The sequence below is a fragment of the Stylophora pistillata genome, chromosome 2, assembly GCF_964205215.1.
Source record: "Stylophora pistillata chromosome 2, jaStyPist1.2, whole genome shotgun sequence".
In the NCBI taxonomy this organism is placed as follows: Eukaryota; Metazoa; Cnidaria; class Anthozoa; order Scleractinia; family Pocilloporidae; genus Stylophora; species Stylophora pistillata.
The window spans coordinates 39,299,571-39,321,016 of record NC_142520.1 but is presented as its reverse complement, the minus strand read 5'-3'; the positions used below and the strand labels follow the sequence as shown (position 1 = coordinate 39,321,016).

The 21,446-nt window shown below is 38.7% G+C and overlaps 2 protein-coding genes across 5 annotated transcripts in view; both read right to left on the bottom strand.

The window, feature by feature from the left end:
- Window positions 1-25: 25 nt before the first annotated feature.
- The window catches only part of LOC111343354 (uncharacterized), a 28,894-nt gene continuing 7,473 nt past the window's right edge, over window positions 26-21,446 (bottom strand). The window contains exons 3-20 of one of the 4 annotated variants that reach the window (XM_022950518.2): window positions 20,807-20,932; window positions 19,276-19,347; window positions 18,427-18,447; window positions 17,004-17,210; window positions 15,640-15,819; window positions 15,069-15,116; window positions 14,381-14,540; window positions 13,812-13,998; window positions 8,578-8,662; window positions 8,334-8,442; window positions 5,909-6,022; window positions 5,161-5,525; window positions 4,469-4,594; window positions 3,651-3,951; window positions 2,872-3,086; window positions 2,647-2,775; window positions 2,412-2,503; window positions 26-2,237 (exon numbers count right to left, since the gene is read on the bottom strand). In XM_022950518.2, coding sequence (XP_022806253.1) covers window positions 1,037-2,237; window positions 2,412-2,503; window positions 2,647-2,775; window positions 2,872-3,086; window positions 3,651-3,951; window positions 4,469-4,594; window positions 5,161-5,525; window positions 5,909-6,022; window positions 8,334-8,442; window positions 8,578-8,662; window positions 13,812-13,998; window positions 14,381-14,540; window positions 15,069-15,116; window positions 15,640-15,819; window positions 17,004-17,210; window positions 18,427-18,447; window positions 19,276-19,347; window positions 20,807-20,932 — 3,738 coding nt within the window. In that variant the 3' untranslated portion in view covers window positions 26-1,036. The remainder of the gene's footprint in view (window positions 2,238-2,411; window positions 2,504-2,646; window positions 2,776-2,871; window positions 3,087-3,650; window positions 3,952-4,468; window positions 4,595-5,160; window positions 5,526-5,908; window positions 6,023-8,333; window positions 8,443-8,577; window positions 8,663-13,811; window positions 13,999-14,380; window positions 14,541-15,068; window positions 15,117-15,639; window positions 15,820-17,003; window positions 17,211-18,426; window positions 18,448-19,275; window positions 19,348-20,806; window positions 20,933-21,446) is intronic. The other 3 variants (XM_022950519.2, XM_022950520.2, XM_088751119.1) reach the window with 3 other exon arrangements.
- LOC111343355 (uncharacterized) lies at window positions 9,651-13,768 on the bottom strand. Its single transcript, XM_022950521.2, has one exon. The coding sequence runs from the start codon at window positions 12,769-12,771 to the stop codon at window positions 9,892-9,894; it is 2,880 nt and encodes a 959-aa protein (XP_022806256.1). The 5' UTR covers window positions 12,772-13,768; the 3' UTR covers window positions 9,651-9,891.

The window sequence follows — 21,446 nt, the reverse complement described above, 5'->3', positions numbered from 1 at the left end:
AGTTAAATAAATTGGCGAGGCACAGTTGTAAAAACAAACTGCTTTATTTGAGAGCTAAGGTGCCCATTCAACTTTTTGTTTTCTCAAATAATATTTACAACGAAATTTAAGAATTTTCTATTTTTACATCTGTCGCATTCGAAAATCGCTGGTATAGTGAAAAACTCTCTCCGAGCGCAGAGTCCAAATTGGAGTTAATCGGTGTGTTATTGGCGTGAAGTATTTCTGGGTGATTCACGATATAACAATTGTGTATTCTCATATGGTCAGATAAAGTCACATGAAATGTTTTATGTACAATTTTGACAGATTTCCCATTTTCGTATACGGGCTGTTGAGCCAACTGTCTGACACTAGCTGTCCTTTGATCCTTTACTTTTCTTAAAACTTTGTCACTAATCACTGAGGAAAAATAACACGGTCTTCCCTAAAACATTTACATTATCACTCGGTATTGTATAGAAAAAAAAATAACACCGTAACGCTAACGAAATTCTTTTCAGCACATAAAAAGAAGGGTGGCGGGGGGTTGGTAAAAAGAGCAGTTCCGCATTTAACGGCGGAATTTCTGTCCAAACGCGAGGGAAGGGGGGGGGGGGGGAGAGAATTCAATCTTGTAACTGTCCTATGGTTCGTCATACGACAGTCTTAAATTGATCAATTGTGACTCATTAATGATCATTAATGGTATGTAACGGAGGGAAGAGAAAAGGGGATAAACTCTCAAAAGTAAATAAAACTTAAACAATGGCCCTGTCTAAACCTACTCTACTCGCATTACAGCTAATTCATTTATAATAAAACTGTAAGAAAATAGAGCTACAATACGTTCTTTCGGGTTGTTTTGTTCGACCATTGAAAATGATGAACATGGCAGTGAAGCCTTTGAAATAAAAATAGGCGAAGGTAGACAGACACCGCAAAGACAAGAAAAAGTCAAAACAGAACACGGATGGTTTAGGATGGAGGGGATGGACGCGGATTGCACGGCGACATCAGATTAATTTTCCTCTCAATTCAAAGTAGGAGGAAGACATCACACAGAATCTACTGTTGGTTCTTTATCTTCTTCGTTGTCTTTCCCCGATTCTTCCTGATCTTTAGCATCTCGTTCTGTTGATGAGTCTGCCTTACGCGTGTCCTCGTCATTCGTACTCTGATTGAGTGATTCTCCTGAATCCTGAGGGGTAGTATCGTCTTTCTCTCCCTCAGGTTGTCCTCTTTCAGGCGGTTCCTGTTCAGGGGGATCCTCCCGGGACGTTTCCTTCTCAGAACTTTCTACAGGCTCATTCTGTTGCTCATCATCGTTATCCTTCGTTGTACCTTGTTCTTCAGCAGGAAGTTCACCCGACGGTTGATCAGCCTCAGGAGCAGCAGGCTCTCGCTCCTCAAGATCCCCTTCGCCTTCCTTTTCAGGGGCAGGATGATCACTTTCTTTCAGTTGATCCCCACCAGGTTGTTGCTGTCCTTCATTATTGTTCTCTCCTTCTCCTTGTTCCGCTTGTACTTCACCCGTCTCAGCGTGCACCTCCTCGCCATCTTGTTCTTCTTCCTCGCCATCTTGTTCGTCTTTTGCGTCATCTTGTTTGTCTTCTTCGCCATCTTGTTTGTCTTCCTCGCCATCTCGTTTGTCTTCCTGGCTTTCTGTTTTGTCTTCCTCGCCTTCACGTTCACTTGCACTCTCTCCATGTTCTTGTTCATAACTATCTTCCTCCCGACGTGTATTATTCTTACGATCGTTTTCTCTTTCCGTCAGGAACTGCTTAATTTCATCAGATAGTTCTTTTGATATCTGATTCATTGGCAGGAGTGTAAGGTCGACAACTGACTTATTGGCTTTCACTGCTTCAAACATCTTTAGCGCTCCTTCGTCACCGATTTTGTTCCCCTCCATGTCAATATAGCTAAGGCTTGAACATCCGTGTATGCCTTCAGCTAGGGCAATAGCTTCCTCGTCACCTAAATCATTGAAGTCAAGAGAAATTGTTTCCACAGTGCTATTTGTGGTCAAGGCCTTGCTAATTCTCTTCCAACCCTCTAAGTCAATGCTGTTACCGCTGATCGTAAGTATGGAGACCGTCTGGTTATGCTCGATCAGTTTGGCGATATGTTTGGCGCCATCTTGCGTGATGCCACAGCCTCCCAAGTCCAGGTTCATTATTGCCGTGCCTGTGGTTTCTAAAATAGCGTTAACTAGTATTCCAACTCCTTCATCGTTTAACTTATTTCCATGTAACCTGAAAAAGAACAACAAATTCGATATTGGTCGATTTTCCCGCTGCAGTGTGAGGGATTCGAATTTGACATATCTTCGCTTTGCCGACGCTACGCTACCAGAAAATTTTGATAAACTTTTGATCAAATGATACAAACATACAAACAAACAGACTTAAAAATCAGTAGTTACTTACAGCAGCATCTTGATTGAATTGTTCTCTCTGATTACTTCAGCCAGGTGTTTTGCACCTTCGGGTCCGAAAGCATTCACACTTAAGTTCAGCATCTAAAAAACAAACAAGCAAGCATAACAGTTAATATCGGTGCTACTTATCAAGATTATCGAGAACATCATTGATCACCGGCTGTTCTTGTACATCTCTATGACGACATAACTCACTGCCTTAGGTAATAAATTAACAACCGCACCTTTAAATCAAGCCTGTTCTTTAGAGAAGGAGCCAGTATTCCTAGCATATCGTCATCTAACGAAGCATTTCTGAGAATGATTGATCCAAGCTCTTCGCGCGAGTCTATGATGCTTGCAACCTCTTCAACCTGTGAGAATCAAAAAGAACAATTACAGAATCAAAGGTGAGTTTACTGCTTTGAGTGTCAAAAATTTCAAACTCCTTCAATCGTTCCTTTTTGTACCTGTTCTTTGGTAAGTTCGACGCCAGCGATGTCAACATCCTCTTTCCCTTCCAGCAGAGCACTGACTGAACCCTCGTGCTTGGCACCAGGCTGCACGCCAACTGCCTTCAAAGCCTGATCCGGTAACTGTCCGGAGGAGACTAAGTCTGGATCACTACCGGGATCTTGATCAGATTCTGACGTCACTTTCCTTTCCTCTGTTGACTTGCGCTCTGCTGATAAGCAAGAAACAGAGAGTTGACAGTGACCAATTTCGGAAAAAAAATAAAAACAACAACAACAACAACCACAACAAAAAAATGCTGGCAGTGCTCTGAAATGCGACTGCTTTGCTGGCCACGGCGAGTAGAAAACAAATTAAGCGAGCAAACCTACCTCGAAAGTCGCCAATTTGGCGACCTACCTTTGACAGTTGTGCAGCAAGATAGAACTGTTTTTGTTACTTAACGCTTTTAGTCTAAACTTAAAGTGAGATTTACGTTTGAGTGCAAGTTTACTCTTGGCAACTTTTTTTATTACTTTACGTCTCTAAATAGTGTCGAGTTTGGCATCCTATGCATGTGTGACGCATTTTAAAACTCCAGGATCTTTGCTTAAAATAAGATTACAATTCGCTTAACAATTAAGGTGTTCATGTCTTACTGGCAGACATAATTTGGATATATCAACAAAGTTGAAATGGTAAATTGGCCACCGTAACGATTACAAAAGCTGACGTTTCAGCGTTAGCCCTTCGTCGGAGCAGACAGTGTGATATCAAACATCTCTGACTATCCTACCTCGTTCCCCTTCATCCTCGCTGTTGCTGCTGTCACTGCTGTCGCTGCTGTCGCTGCTGCTGCTGCTGCTGCTGCTGCCACTGAGCTCTGGAGATTTTATGGTATCATTCCGGTCCTGACGGTCATCCTCTTTATGCTCCTCCTTGGCAGGTTTAGTGCCTCCGTCCTCCCGTTCCTGTTCCGGAGATTCAGGGACGTCTTCCGCCTCCTCGTCAACCGGCTCAGGAGTATTTGCACCGGGTTTCTGCTCGTTTGGCATTTCTTCTTCGTCTGGTACTTCGTCTGGTACTTCGTCTGGAGTCTACAGAAGTGAACAACGTGTTACTTATCAAGATTATCGAGAACATCATTGATCACCGGCTGTTCCTCTACATCTCTGTGACCATTTCTTTTCAAACGTTCCTGGCCTAGAATTGCAACCTGTCCATCTCCTTGGATTTGGCCATATGTCTCAAACTACAGGGTAAAGGCAATGGAGTGGATAGAGCAGAGGGTAGGGGTAGGGGAAGAGGAAGAAGGAAAAAGTTCCCCCCTCCCACACAACGCACTTTTTTGGGAGGGGAGGGGCTAACCCCTACACACTTCCTTTCGGAAAATATCGCTTGCGTAGCATAAAATCGGCTTTATATAGTAAGTCTTACGATCTTTTCACAAGTTGTTTTAACTGGATCACGCTTGGCAAAATGATACGTTATATGACTATTTTTGAAGTAATCCTCATTTAACGTTGAAAAAATCGATTAGGACAGCAAAGGAAATTTGAGGAGGACCTCGCACTTGGCTTAGCGCATGACGGGCGAGTCGTTTGACTGCCATACCTCTTCATCTTCCCCGCCTTTCTCTCCATCTTGGTCATCTTCAATGACAGTGATATCCTCATCAAACGAGACATTCTTGCTTTGTCTTCCTTCCGAGTCTGTGGCACTCGCTGGGCGTCCAGCATCCTGACATAAAAAAAAACAACAACAACAAAGAGTCAAACGTTAAAAAGGTCAATCGAGATGTGTATTGGTTCGGGTTTCCATTGAATACCACTAACGCAAAAATTGTTGACTCGTAGTTTATGCAAAGTCAGTCATTGCTGAAATTCACCACCAGAAAAGAAAGAAAAAAATAACAATTATGTGTCACTGTACTCGTTGAAGAGGGCATGGTGAACAATCTTTCTGGTGGGCTAGGGCTACAAAGTACAAGGCGAACTAACGTTAGGTGGAGGGGGTTGGAAGGGGCGAATATTCACTACTCCACCCCCACCCCCATCCTAACTGATATTTTTAATGTCGCTCACCCCCTTGGTACAAATTTCTTTCTCTCTTCAGCATTCTGCTTCCATTAAAATCAAAGATGACGGGCCATAATTTTCGCCAAGAAAATACTGAGCGCTCGCTCGTCAAAATAACGCCTGGTCTGCAGGTTAATTGCCTGTCTGAATACTGAGGTTCTTAGCTTTACGACACATAATCGAGGAGATCTCTGTATGAACTTTCTTCTGTTAGTTGTTAACACTCACATGATTGTTTTCTTTATCTGTTTCATCCTCAACCTCTTCCGCGTCTTCCTCTTGTTTTCCGGTGTCAGTTACCTCTTTTTCCTCTGTTTCATCTTGAATATCATCTTCAGGTTCGTCTTCTTCCTTTTCGCTATCTTTATCCTCTTCAGCCTCACTGTCGGACTTGCTATTCTCTTTCTCTCCATCCGACTCGAAGTCTTCATTATATTCCTCGTCATCGTTATCATCCTTGTCGTCCTCTTTATCAGTTTCATGTTTAGAGTCACTTTCTTCCTCGTTGTCTTTTTTCTTATCTGCGGCTTCCTCAAACTCATCATCGTCATATTCATCAGCTCCTGATTCTTCACCTTCGCCACCTCCTTCATCTGTCACAAAACAAAGAATTGCATTCTTGTCAATCACACAAAGCCATTCATTAGAGTGAAAACACAATTATAGGCCAACTACATACGGGACGTTCACATAACCGAATAACCTGTCTCAGGCGCTCAGTTTGTAAGACAAGGCGCGATAGTAGAAAAACGAGGGAGGCTTGGGTCGAGTTGTGTAAAGAACTTATGACCCAAACTCCCTTCTATACGCGACTCGCCCCTAGTCTCCCATTTTTCTAGCTCTGCCGCCACTATTTCGCTCCGATTTACTAACTGGCTAATTACTGCAAAGGTAGCAAAACCCATCTGGAGAAATTCAATAAACACTGTCTTCAAATGAAAGGAAACTCATCTGGTTTTTTTTTTTTATGTCTTACCAGGATTTTTCTCTTCAGTATTCTCCTCATCTTCAACTATCGCTTCTTCTTTGTCCCGAGAGCTATTCTCATCACGAGGGGTCTGGGTACTATTGTCTATCATTCCACCTTCGTCTGTCAGTTAAAAGAAAAAAAACAGATGTGAATATTTAAGTAAAACTTATTTGAAAAACCGTAGGATTATTTCACAAAAGCCACTAGTTCTCTTAAAAATAAGTTAGAACAACTAAGGTGATGGCCAAAACAGCTGCGACTTCTTTGATCCTACTCGACATTTCTTTTTCACAGGCGGCGAGATAATTCTTGGTCGCCATTTTGCAATTCGTGCTGTTAAGTTTTAATGTTACCCAAGGTGGATTTATTTAAGAGTGCAAGCATCTCTAAGGCATCTCTTCAGGCCAGACTAGATGTGTAGTCTAAATAAATGATGGGGTAATGACTGCCATAGTAAAATATTTTTAACGTAAAAACCAAAGGATGTGAGTGTTTGAACGCCTGAATGCATGTTATGGAAACAATAAAAATATTAACATTACATGGGTCAAATCCTTTACCACAAGCTTCACTTAAATATCAAGACAAGAAACTAACTCAAACTAGTTTATTTAAATTAAGGTTAAATTTAATCGTTACACGACGTTATTTTAGTCTACAAATCTTTCATTGGAAATTGAATTAGTTTAAGTGAGAAACATCTTGCCATTATGTTGACTAAAAATTTAATGGCAAAAAGTAATATACCTTAGATTTTGATTATAGTGCGTGTAGCTTGTGAGTAAAAGTAAGAGGAAAAAATATATATTATTGACTTAGTTAGTGTGCTTACTTAGCAGTTAGATGTCAGTAAATGATAAGGCCCTGGTACTTGGTGAACTTTATCTTTCAAATGACAAGTAAAAACTTATAAAATTTCTATCTCATCGCACAATAGTAACGTCTTCATCTAGGCCTAGATACAAAAATCCCGAAAACGGCCTGAAAGTCTGCCAGGACAATTACCGAAAAAAGAAACGTCTATAAATCTCATTTTTATCTCTTAAAAATCTCGAGTTTTTTTTTTTCTGAAAATCCCGATTTACCTTTTTTCTTTTTTTTTTAAACAATCACATAATTTGTATCAAATGCGAGACTACTGTGGTGGAGTTTCATGGAAGCATCTTAGAACTGATTCAAAATGATCATTTACTTACTAGAAAAAGTAAGCAGTTCGTCTCCTTACACATTCCTCTTTCAAACAAAAGTACTCGGCGAAGTACCATTTGAAGCCGTAGATTACCTAGGTCTCGAGGCTTTTTTCTTGGTTATCCGCTGTGTTTTTGTAAACATTATCGTCTAAAAATTATTAAAAAATTCGGACTTTTGTATCTATTCCTATCTTTATTTCACTTGATTTACTTACAAGATATTATTTCAACAGAGCCGCTTGTGGGAAATGCTTTTACCGTGAAGGCATGTGTATCTGTGTTGAACAAAGTGTTATTACAGCGTGCTATTTAGACACAGGGAGGACAAAACAGTTAGACCGCGGGAAAACGCGGGCGACCAATTCGTGATTGGCTTTAGTTTTACATCTGATTGGTTGAGAGAGAGGTGCAAGTATTCTGAACCAATCACAGAGCGTAGTAAAACAAAAGCAAAGCAAGTCTGGGTTAATTTCGACACTCGATTGAATATTGCTCTAAGTTGTAAATAAGTGATATGATTGTACATGCCACTCAAGTGCTTTTGTTTTGGTGACGACTTTTGAATGTGTTCCTTACATGCTTTGCCAAAGAAAGATAAGCACATCTGCCGCTTGAAATATAAGATATGATTTTTTGTTTGTTTTTTTTTAATTCAAAATTCATCCTTCTTCAACTAGATTACAGATACACTAATGACCTGTAGTTCACAGGTAACAATGATGTTAAATTCTATCGTTTGAACTGTATGCTGACATTTTTTTTACTAAGTTATCATGTAAGAATCTATTTTACCTTAATTTCTATTTATAAATAACTTTGATCTATAATAATTTAAAACTCTATGAACAATAGTGGTTCTTAATTTATTCCGCACTCGCGTCAATCAGAAATGACCTGCCTTACTGTAAAATGGTAAGTTTACTAAAATGCGCAGAAAGATTACACCTGCTGAATGTAAATCAAGAAAGATCAAGCGGCCTGGGTGTCATGAGAGAAGCTTCGTGTCAAGCGCTAAATCGTTTCCCTGAACAGGCGCATCGATATCCTCGAAAAGCTCTTCGAACGCCTCGATCCTCGGTTCTAGATCCTTGATTCTCGATCCTCGATTCTTGATACTCGATTATCGATCCATTCTCGAGCATCAATTCTTGAACCTCGAGTCGAGACTGTGAACTTACTTTTAGGCGGACTACTGTACGTCGACAAAGATACGAATATTACAGTAGTGATGACGTTTTTACCTGTTTCCTCCTCTCTATCTTCCTGATCACCTTCCGATTCAGTTTTAATCTTTGTTATTATCACATCAAATGTCTCTGCTCGTTCTTCTTCCTCTTCTTCATTAGCTGTCTGCAAGTTGAGAAACAGCCATACAGTTTAGGTCCAAGATTTAAACAAAGCAAAAAAAGTGACTAAAACATCACATAGACTGAGAAAATGCCTCAATTCCAAATGGCAAAGTGTCAAAAGATCTATTAAAGTTACCTCAGTCATAAAAGTTTTAGATCTGTCTGCTTCATCATCAGCTTTATGCTTCCTGGAATGTCTGTGAGCTGATGCAATTTGACACCTGCAAAGCGAGAAATTATTACAGTAATGTCATAACTGTCAATCTTGTAATTCATCACAAGAATTTTCTTGAAGAAAGAAAATATGCGATGATAAGCTAAGTTCGATAGCTTGTTCAACAAAAGAAGAAGCTATCTTCGTTTACAAATAATTATGATAACAACACATTTGAAAACAATAACAAAATTCTAGGTGATTGTTTATCACCAGCCTGATTAATGAGCGCTCATAGCACAGTGTACGCGTCGAGCTTGAAATTGAACAGTGTCCACGTCATAATCATCAGCTAATGCAATTGGACAGTACGCGTCACGTGCGCGCGCTATCGCCGCGCAATTTGCCAGGTAACTGTCTTTATTTTAAGAAAATGTATAACCGATGGCTGCTTCATTTCTCAAAATTTTACAAAGTTTTGATCAACTAGTATCACTACAGGTCGTAAATTCCTGTTTTCAATCATACTCCAACTGAACAAGTCAGACTCACGCTTTGCAGTCGTTCAATTCTGCTAATAGAGACATTTTTTACACACGGATGGCAACTGGAAGTAGAAGAAAAACTAATTCTCATACGCTTCAACGCCAATGTATGGACTGTAAGATCGTCCTTTAAGCATTCTACCGTGCACAGTAATGATACGTCTTCCAATTGCTGAATTCTTGAGTCTAGCAATGCGTTGAAAATGGTGTCGGCCGTGTAACCAACATAATCTGCATTGCACAGATCACATGAATAATGGTTAATTATAAACAATGCATTGCTGATTCATAATGGATGGCTTTGCTTTCTAAGGCCTTAGGTCTTGTTCTAACTACCACTACCACGACCGCGACCGCGACCGCCGCCGCCGCCAACACCACCACCACCACCACCACCACTACTACTACTACTACTACTAATCATAATAATAACAGATAATAATAACAGTAATAATGGAAACAATAGTGATCAGTAGCACAGTTCTGATGTACAAAGGCGTAACATTGGGGTAAAATTGAAAAATATTTTAATGAATCTATTTTTGTTAGAAATAAGTCAGAAAGGGAAGGAAATTAGTTCCTATCTTGAAATTAGGTCATCTTGATCAATTCGGACGCCTTTCAAGCTAATTTTCTATTACCCATGATGCAATGCGACCACGCCCTTTTTTTAAAAAAATGCATAAATACCATATTTTAAGGAAAGTTTCGGCAAAAAATGTAAATTTGAAGCTACTAAGAGCAAAAACAGTTAAAGGGATGCCAGAATTTGTTCATGTTCATCCAACGGAACTTGATAAATTGGTCTTGCTCTCCTTCGCTTTGACACAAGTGGTCCACAAATGTACCGCACAGTTCCTGGGAATACTCCTGCCACCTTATCATCTAGTTTGTATGTGCGATCAATAATGTTCTCCCTTAAAAAGAAATTTCCAAGAAGAACAGCTTCTCCTTTGGAATAAATGCTTCCACTATAAGGATCCTCAAAGTTTTCTTGAAGGGAAATGACTCCATTGCTAGTAACTTTAAGGAGGTAGTAATCATAGTGGCTATCATCTTCAGCTGCCACAGCCACAGTGCTTTCTTTCGTTGCCAGGTCGGCAACTTGAACTGAATGTTCAATGGTGCTTGCATCTTCAGTTGTCCTGGTCATGACACCTGAGGGCTCTCTTGACAGAACAATCTCCTTCCAGTTGCCCACCCATTCCTTATTTTCACAGCTGTCAAAATCCTCAACAATGCAACCATGGCAGTAACAAGACCTTTCTCTTGTGTAGACTTTTAGCTGTTCACTGCAAGTTCTTACAGAGTGTAGTTGGCGGATGCCTTTGACAGTGCAGAATCTTCCACCGTCCCTGTTACGTGCAACACTCAGCTCCCCAGTAGATGGCAAATAGAAAAAGATGCGCCGCTTTAACTGCACTGACTTCTGCCTAGCAGGAAATGAGGAAGCAGCTGGTTCAGAGAAGTTCTCTTTCAGAAAGTTACAAAGATCTTTTGCATTTGATAGTGTGGCTTTCCTGGAGAGAACTGCTGAGGTTGCCTTCTGTTTGACATGGGAGCCAGCTGCATCTTGTTCTCCCTTTGCATGGGAGGTGGCAAAGTAGTTTCGCTGGACTGTATATCCAAGAGTTGCCAGGGAACATGACAGGTCACCATAGCAGTGTCGGCTCTTGTACTGTCCTGCACATCCATCTGTGAATTCATGCATTTTCTTGATAGTGCAGTTTGATTCTTCTAAATGGTTTGAAATTAACTTCTGGATGTGAAGGACAGAGTCATGATCCTGGGTGACGTCATCGGAAATCACAAACAAATGCTCTTTACAAATTGCTGGTTCCTCTTCTGTGCTCTGGATGCCATCCACCTCAGCACTTGAATGCCTGTAAAGAATTGTGACATGAAGACTTACTTTGTTTACGTCAAAGTATTGGGACTGGATTTCATCTTGAAACCGACAGGCATAACCCTCGGAATAGTCGTGGATGCACACAGCTTGATCAAGAGGAAGGTTTTCAAGAAGAGAATCTAGCTGCTCCCTCTGCCATTTAGCAAGAAAGGAATGGTAAGGAAACTGTCCTAACAGCTGAATAAAATAATCAAACAGTTCCTTTGGTCCTGTGCACTTCTCGACAAGGGCTATTTTCTTCATGTCTTTTCCATCAGTGGTAAGTTTTCCAGTCGACACATAGTCATAACGCTTCCATTTCACTTCGTGATTGCCAACACCTTTCTCCTCTGGCAACAAAACCAAGTTGTGAACTCCACAGTCTTTGCACTCCCTTTTCAAGCATTTCAATTTATGATAGTCTTGATCTTCGGGTTTGGGACAAAGTGTTTGCGCAATAATATTTCCAACTGAGTTATACACTTCTGTAGCTGCTTGATTAGCTTCCCTGCTTTCATCAATCACTCTCTTCCTAAACTTCATGCAGTCTTTGAAGACAATTTGAAGTTCAACGTGCTGACGACACATGCAAGTCTGCCTATCTCGTTCCCTTGCCCCCCTAACAAAATAAGGCTTCAGGTTTTCAAATTTTCGCTGAGATATCTTTATCTCTGGATGCATTGACGCAAACTCTACGTAGGCTTCCGTTTGGGTTTTTTCAAGCACGTGTTTCGGATGTTCAACCCACGTTTTCACTCCAACGCGTTTTCTAATCAAGTCTTTCTTGTTTCCTGTCGGTCTACTTGCTACCATTTTCCAATAATCATAAACAAGCTCTTTGGTTTCTTCAGTGACTGCATCCCGCCTGGTTTTTCGTTTGGTTGCAAGCCAGCTTGACTCTTCACCTTTTAAGATCATTTCGCGTTTTTCAATTCCCGACTTGATGCTTCTTCTATCCAAGGCTATGAGCTTTGAAAGTGTCTTCTGGCTTCTACTCTTTTTAACATTTTGACCAAAAGAAAGTGATTTTGCCGCGACAAGTGCAGCTCTTCCTTTGTTTGACTTGTCATTTTTGACGGCTTTAAGGCCTTGGGTGAGATCGCTAGCAAGCGCTTTCAGTGCATTCACTTCTTTCTCCTCTTCTGGTGTTTTCATTAGTCCGCGTTTCTCGAGTACTTTCCTTGTACGTGGACTTTCTGATATAGCTGCCATTATTTCTGCTTTCTTCTCCGGTGTATCTGGGAGACTCTTCTTAGTTCGTCCAATGGCACGTTTCTTGGCCATCCTGTTTGGGAACGGCGTACCAGTAACGTCGATCGGTGTGGCTTCCGCTTGAACCTGTGCATTTTGGTCTTTCTTTTTTTGACGGTATCGCTTACTTCGTTCTCTAGCCATCTTTCTCTGTTCCTCAAGTTTCCCTTTATTTTTTGAACCTGTCTTTTGCTGGTTTCGTTCGCGCCGACGTTTCTTTGTGGCATCTTTGATAGGAACATTCCGCCGTTGTCCGCTCTTGGCTTCTCGACTTTTCTTTCTGGCTTCCACGACCTTTTCAATAATTTTCTCTCGGTTTTTCTCATAATGTGCTCTTCTTTTCTCTTGTCTTTCCTTCTTCTTTTGTTCTCGCCACATTTGAATCCTAGAAACTCCAGAATCCATAATCTTTGCATTCAATTTCACAGCCTTGTGCTTGCGAACAACACAGCCTTTTGTACTTACGTGTACTTGACTGCGTCCTTGAAACATGCGGCACGTGCTCAGGGGGTTTCCCGCTCATTTCTGACGAAATGCAATATTTTACTTCCTAATAAGGAAATCGAAAACAATGCTTGATTCTGTAGACTTTGGGACGATTTGGAAGCGAAGGAAGCCGTCAAAATGACTAGAGCGTCGCGCTTGTTTTTTCTCGAAATTCGATCACTTACCTTCCTCAGGATCAAACTTGTCGACCAAATGTTTCGAACAAAACTTATTGCTAATATTTTCGTCGGCTTTCAACGGATTCGATCAATTTTGGTAGCAAAATTTAGCTTGTTATTTGAGCATTTTGCGTATGTTAACATTTACACGCTCCAGTGCACTCTTCGTAAACAAGACGATTGGGAAATTCAATGACCAGAATTATCGCGCGGCAGATCACACCGCTTGCCAACTGTTTAGAACGCAGAAAAAAATTCATATCTCGACAACGCTTCAATAAAAACACAAAAAACGGAAGGAGAGCGAAAAGCAACTTATGAGCATTACATTTTGAGGTTAAATTGTTCTGTCACTCGGGAATTATGACTCGCACAATGAATTGAAAATGATCTGTCTCTACCAAGCTTTAAGCGTGATGCATTATATGTTGAACACTTTTGTTGATTTTAACAAAGATTTAGCCCCAATTGTCAGGATTTTGTTTGCCACTTCGCTTAAAAGGGAACCATTTTCATCACCTGTTAAGTTTTACGGCTATAGACGAAACTTACGCTGGCAAAAACAGAAAAACAGTGAATAGTGAAGCCCACGCGAGTTACGCGTGACGCCATGTTTTTGTCGCTAACTTTACAATTCGGCTCCGATTCAATTTTTTCAAAAAACCTTTATTCTACCTCTGTTTAGTCCAAAATCATCTTTAACATATGTGTAACTATTTTGGAAAGTCTCAAGCAGGTCCGATCATTGTGCGCCGAGAAATTCTTAAAAGATTCGAGCAAATCCGTGATTTTTCCATTTGCGCGTGACAAGCGTGCTACTGATCAATATTACAACAATAACAATACAAGACAGGTAAAACAGTTTACCTGTAACATGGGGCAGCTCCTTCAACAAGAACAAACTGAAAGTGACCATTTCTCCCCCCCATGATATGACCAGGTTTGTGTTTGTATTCACAACAGCAGCTGAGTCGAATGTCTTGCATGCCATCAATGTAAAATGTCACACCAAAGGGAGAACCTCTGTGGCGCCGTGAGATGAAGGTAAAAATTGCTGAAAAAAAAAAGATGCATTAAAAAATTGCATTTTTAAATAGGAAAGAGATGAAATTAGAAAAAAAAAAAAACTTTGAACGTGTGGTAAATGATGTTTTTTCCTTCAAAATATTAAATGGAATATCAAACTTCATCTAATAAAAGAAAAAAAAAACAACAACAACAAAAACAAACAACAACAATAAAAAACATGTCTAACTGGTTATTGTGTTGAAAGATAGGTATACATAATTCTTGTACAATAGACAAACAAAACAAAAACAGAAGATGAAGAAGATTTTGCTTAGTCTTTATAGGGTACTTTGACAAATGTCTGGTTGTTCACATAATTACGTAAGAAACAAGACTTTTTTATTTAGGGTCAATCATTTACAACATACTGTTTGGAGGCAATAGTTCTCTGAAAACACACAGAGTGCTTCCTCCACAGTGCTGCTGTAGAACCATTACTTCAGATAATCTGTCTTCTGGAAACATGCTGTTAGTGAGCACAAGACTGGGACCGAGAAACTTCATTGTCACTTCTGCCAAGGATTGAAGCTAAAGAAATAAACATGCAGTCGTCAAGTTAAGAATCTTTCTTTCTGATGGAGCTGTTAAAATATTCATTCCTTCTCAAGAGCAAAATGCACATCTCTCTAATTAGTTAAGACAGAGATGAAGCTTTCCATAATTTTACCGTATTTACCCGTGCAATATAATATGCATTTCATGTCCATTCAGAGGTATCAAAAATTCAAAGAAGTAATTTTCTACAGTCCAATTCAATCACCATTGTCTCTTAATAATGGCATTGCAATAATTATACATAATATTTCCATGAACATTAGTTGTGCTTCACTAAACATTGGTAGGTGAAGGTACAACCTTGTAAAAAGAAAAAAAAGACAGAAAAAGACAAAGCTGTGAGACAAACAAACAAACAAAAAAAAATAATAACATAATGGACCCCAGCCTCTGGCCACTCCACATGCCCAACCTGCCAATAAAATTAAACATCATTCAACTGATTTAAAACTTTTGAATTAGAAAAAAAATTCCTTGAAACATTGGAACACATTCTAATACCTGTACTCTGCGGGCAACTGCTGGTTCAGTTCTGGCCAAGTAATGATACTACAAAAGGATGACAAACTACAATTATAGTCACAACCTTGTGGTATCAATTGTAATTACTGAACATAATTATTAGCTTAAGAGTTACAAAATGATGTAATTGCATGTTCCTAATTGTTCCCCTCGTGTGCAAAATTCAGTAACTATCACTTTGAAATTCATAAATTATGTTTTGTAACTTAGCTATATGAATTTATAGCATCAATCATGTGAAGCATGCCCTCTGATTGGACAATTCAATGTCTATTATTTCCCCATAGGTGTATGCTGCTGAAATGAGCAAATGTTTCACAAGAAATTTTTTTGCATATTATAAAACATTTGTAAAATATCTATATTTGGTTATTGTTAGCAATTTGTGCTGTACGTGTGTTCATGATTGAAGGTTTGTTTAAGTTTTCTAAATGTCAATCTTTTCTAAAACACAACAAACCCCTTGAACTTTAATTTTTAAAATTGTGTACTACAGTAAAGGTAATGTTGAGGGTAACACATACTGTTTACTGTTCACTTCCTGACATACCCTTTGAAGCTTGACTCCTTTCCTTGTAGAGCCAGCAGTCCTGGAGCGTCGTGGGGTTCCTGTTGGGGGAGGGGCTGGGGCTGGGTAAGTGGCGGGATAGGCTCTCGTGTATGGAGATGGACCAAGTTCTTCTGTCTCATCTTTAAGATAGCCATTCATAGAAGACAAATTTGAATCAACCTAATGCAACAAACAAAACCAAATTGTTGGCACATAATTTGATCACACTATGAATATTGTACCGGAATTTATTAAATGGCTGTGTCTCACAAGGACTGGGAACTACCGAATTCAAAAATTTGATTGGCTGAAATCAATATTGAAAGTGGTCTAGATTTTCTCATCTAGACCGGTCTAGAAAAAAAAGGTACAAAGAATATAAAGTTCCGTTGCTTTTTAGACACAGCCATATAATAAACATCTTATTAACCGAGCTAGGTCGGTCGGTCTGTATGGGAGAATCTTGACCTCGGTCACTGGTACAGACCTCACTGCGTTAGGTCTGTACTGGCGTCACCTCGGTCAAGATTCTCCCATACAGACCTCTCGCTTGGTTAATAAGAACTAAATCTTAATCAGAGAATTTTCCTGGAGTATATCAATTCTAGTTTATATTTAATTTTTTTATCTTCAAAGGAAATTTTGCCTTTCATGATCTGGCTCCCTTGATCTTGCTGTAATAGAGGCAAGCTGTGTTTGCCATATGGGACATCTCTCACTAAATTGAAACATAAACTGTTACAGATACAATTTGATGGCATATGGTTTTACCCCACATACAGATCTCAATATCAAATCAGGCATGTGCAAACAGCTCATTCTGCCAAATTTTGCATAAATCTCTTCAAGAACTGCTAGGAATGACAGCTCTAATTTTATGCACAGCCATGCCAAAGTCTTACATGGTCTCTAGCCAGCAGAGCACGTGTTCTTGTGGAGTTTGGGCTTACTGTTTTATTTTCCAGACCACGCGTAAAATGGAGTGAGGTGAAAAATTAGGAGGCCAGGAGAAGGGAAGAGAAGAACCTCTCCCCCTCCCCCCACCTTCTAATTGTTCGCCTCGCTCCATTTTACGCGCCGTCTGCAAAATAAAACAGAAAGCCCAAAGTCCTAATTTTCGCCCAAACTCCACAAGAACGCCTGCTCTGCAGGCTACATGGCCTCTATCATTTCTGATCAGAGCTATAAACTACATTGTAACATAACTATAGATCATTTTGCACACACATGTGTCAAATGGATCAGAAAGACTGATTTAATTGCACCACATGATGAAGATCACAGGATGTATTATCATTTTTCCCAATGCCATAAAAATGTAAATCTAAAACTGATACAACTGTCTAGCAGATCAAGATTATTACCCTGTAGTAAATTTTCTGGGTATCATTGTCATAATAGATCTCTGAAGGTTTCAGATCCCCTTGGTCTTCTTCATCTCGGCCGGCCACTGTGGCTGGTGCTGTAGACGGCCTATCTCTGAGTTGTGCCTTATGCATTTGCCGAGCTGTTCGCTCCCGAGGAGAAAGAAGAGGAAGAATATCCTCATCCCCTTTTCTATTTCTTCCATCCTACAAATAAAAATAAAAAACAAAAAAAAAAAATTAATAAATGAAAATCACAGTGCTTTTGAACATTTATTTGAGAGCTTTTATTTTTGTTTTTCTACAAACCCAATATCATTTATTTACAAAAATCAAAGCTCAAAAGGATTAATTGGACTCACTAAGTTATATGGCCAAAGATTAGCATACTGCTAAAGGAAGAAGAAGGCATCTACATTTTATCCATCATACATTTCTAAAGACACTTTTTCTTTACTGAAGAGAACAAACTGTAACCTAGTATAAATTAAATAAAATCCTTTATTTAAATAACCTCAAGATCTAATTGTTGATTCTGCATCGAGATGCTACAGTGAACACAATTCTTTCTAAACTAGTTTAGAGAATTTGGCATCAATATAAATCAAGATGACAACTTGAAGTATTCTCATTATCTGTTTTCTGGATAATGTATGGATTTCATAGGGGGAGGTTACATGTTAATCAAATGAATAAAGGCTGATAGTTTCAAAAGAAACTGTTTGGGGCTGCATTGGTGGGGGTAATGAAATAATTTGGATGTATCAACAAAGCTGAAATGGTAAATTGGCCACTGTAACGATTACAAAAGCTAATCGTTACAGTGGCCAATTTACCATTTCAACTTTGTTGATAATATTATATCCAAATTACATGTTAATCTCTTCTGGGAGTTGAAGGGTAAAATAGCAATTGTTCTACCCTCTGACAGTAAATTTGACAGTGTTTGCAGAATGTCGATGCAAATTGTTATTAGGATGTTATCAACTGACATGATGAAATTGGACCCACCACTAATCATTACCAAAAGTTGGATGTTTAGATGAGGTACTCTTAGTTTGTGTCTACCACATACCTTACATGCACATGTATCATATCCCCTTCTAATGTAGCTAATTACTAACAATACATATATGTACAAATTGAACAAATGTGTTGTTAAAAGTCATGCAGTTATGTAATATGTTACATTGATTCACTTATTAGATTTAAATTTTATTTTTTTCTTGCCACCAATACTCTAAATACAATTTTTTATTTGTTTGCTTGTTTTTAATTTGTAAAGCATATTTAAAATTTGGTTATAACTGCTACTGCCACAATCTTTTATCTTACGAGAACTTAGGTAAGCTGTATACTCAGTGCTTTTCATTATAACCAAAGTTTACATAATAGACATTACTGTTGAGAGAGACAGTCTCACCTTTGACTCAGTTTCCACTGTCTAAGCAAAAGAGAAGAGATCACATTATAGAGAAAGATTGAAAGAAGAAGGTTCAAAGAAAATTAGCTCTCAAGACAAGTGCAATTAAAGTAGAGATTAAATCAAGCATGGTTTAGAGTTTGTGTGATACGCTTTTAATTAATATGTTATTTAAAAAGTACATCTTCATTAGCAACACCTAGGTAAATTAGTAGTATCATTTCTCTAATAATAATTTGTGATTAAAGGCTGATAGTTTCTAAAGAAACTGTTTGGGGCTGCGTCGGTGGGGGTAATGAAATAACTTGAATATATCAACAAAGTTGGAATGGTAAATTTGCCACCGTTACGATTATAAAAGCTGACGTTTTGAGCGTTAGCCCTTCATCGGAGCGAATAGAGGAATTGTGGGTTGTGTGTGCTTTTAAAGGCAGAAAAAGGAGCTACGTGGTTGGTGGGAACATGGCAACGAGAAAAACATGAATAACTTAGTGGAATGAAAAGCATTCGTTGATACCTGTGGGATTTAGACTGCCGGTTTGAAAGATGAGCAAAACGTCAGCTTTTATAATCGTAACGGTGGCCAATTTACCATTTCAACTTTGTTGATATATGCAAATAATTTGTGATTAGTTCTGTGACTCTTATTTTTTTATCAACAACAAAAAATTAATACTTGACAATATTCAAGGAAGCTAATGCTCCTGAAACAAGGTTAAATTTTTTCTACAAAGACTTTAAAGCTACAGGCTCTGACTTTTATTTTTCATCACTAAAAAAAGTCCTAATTATTATTAAATAATATGATTTTTTTTAAAGTCATTACTGGAAATTCTTTATAATAATCACCTTGACTCTTCTGACCAACTCAACTTTGTAAATTTCATCCAATCTCTTTCTTATTTCATACTGACGTACCCTCTGCAAAGTAAAACAGTGTATACCATTCAACACAATATTAAGTAAAGAAGCCAAAACCTTCCAAGTCTTTGCAATCTTATAAAACTGTCTAGTGCTTTTATTTAATAGACCTCTTTCATAAATGGCTGCCGGATAAATATTCTTTTGTTTAAATTTAAATTAGCCCTTCTGGCCTTGCTTGAGATAATGTATTCTTTTGAATTTTGTACTGGAGAACGAGGCCAGAAAGGCTAATTTAGATTTAAAATAACGAATATTAATTCGGCAGCCATTTATGAAAGTGGTCTATACCAATTGAAAGTAAATTTTCAGACATTCTTTTCTATTGACAAACTTTAGATAAAAATTATATTATTTTGTTCCTTGTTCATATATGTAGTACTACTCAATCTCCTTAAGGGACATCTAGAAGTTAAATAAAATGGAATCTTGAGAAAAGAAAAATCTCTTCATCCAGTCTGCTTTGCACACTTATATTACCCACAAATGATGCTATATGTCACTCCTGACTATAATACCCACAAATGATGCTAGTGTGAAATTGCGAGTTGAAAACGAGGCTAAGTGATATTGTTTCGCATCTACATACACATGACAATTTTAAGTATAAATGCTGTTTCCTTTTTTTCTCATTTTTATTCCATTATGCGATTCAAGGAGAATCCATGATTACTTCACTCGTGAATTCCGCATTAAATTGCACTTGAAAACCGATATCGCACTCATCGCTTTGCGATTTGTGTGATATCGGTTTTCACATGCCATTTAATGTGGAATTCCCTCGTCAAGTAATGAATTTTCCTATAGTAATTGAACTGAGTGGAGTGCAATTTGGGCTGAAATCATACGCCTGATTTCAAAATCAAAGGAGCATGCAGCGCGAGTTTGATTTGAAACCACAAGTATGATTTCAGACCAAAATTGCACGACACGAGGTTCAATTACCACTTTATTACATCCATTTTGAAATCGCCCAAATACAGGACTTGGTCCATTCAAATATTCTATCGATGCAATATTGAGCTGGTTTTTAAAATGGAACTGGAAATGCTTTTATTAATTTACATCTTATTTTGTACGCAAAACAGAAAAACTTTGACGTCATGTGTCAAAAACTCAGTCAAGTGTAAAATGGTGTGATTTAGAGCAAAAAATGGTGCAAGTTCTGAATAAATTGCACCAGTTAGAGGCAATCAGATTACAGGGACCACCAGTGATTTCAAAATGGATGTAATATTTTTAAAGCAATCCAATTTCTCCATATCATATCACTCCTGAATTACACATTGAAATCGCAAGAATAGAGTTAAAGATCAACAACTGAAGAATCTCCTAAACAGATTCTCCTTGTCAGCCCCTTAGAAAATGTATAGTCAGAACAGTATAGAGAATATGCATATTGATGTAAGGGTCTAATTATAAAGGGTTCACTCATTTGTCCAGAGGAGTGACTGTATACCTCCATATCCAATGTCTTGTGTACAATAGCAGTTGCTAAGAGATCGCGAACATGCTTTCTGTGTTCTTTTTTTGCCATGTTCAGTCTGTATGTTTTTTCATCAATGATCTTGCCCTTTCTGGTTACCTAATAACGATCCATAAACAATGAGTTATAATATGAGCCACATAATCAACTTGAGAGCTCCCTTAAATAAAGCATGCCCCATCCACAACCTCATTGATAGGGACTACACTCTCAGACTGGTAAAAGCACATTACTGGCACTTCCTGTTCCTGTAAAAGAGGTAAGGACTCTAGTTTTGTAGCATGAAGCAACCATGCAGGGATATTACCATTAGTGGTACTCTCCCTTGAGTAGTTACTGATGAGATGCTGGTCGATTGCAGGTTACCCTTATATAGGGAGAAATACTTATAATGTCTGTCATTTTCAGTCCTACAGGGACAATACTCGAAATTAGCAGTCGTCTGACCGTCTGAGACGACCAAAAAGTTTACCAGGCAACCAATTTTTAGTAAAATCAAGAGGCTGGTTGTCTGGGGAAAAAACAAATGGACAACCCAGCCAAAATAGAAAATAAATTAACCATAAACAGCCCCTGACCTACATGACGGTTTTGTTTCGTCAATGTCCGATAG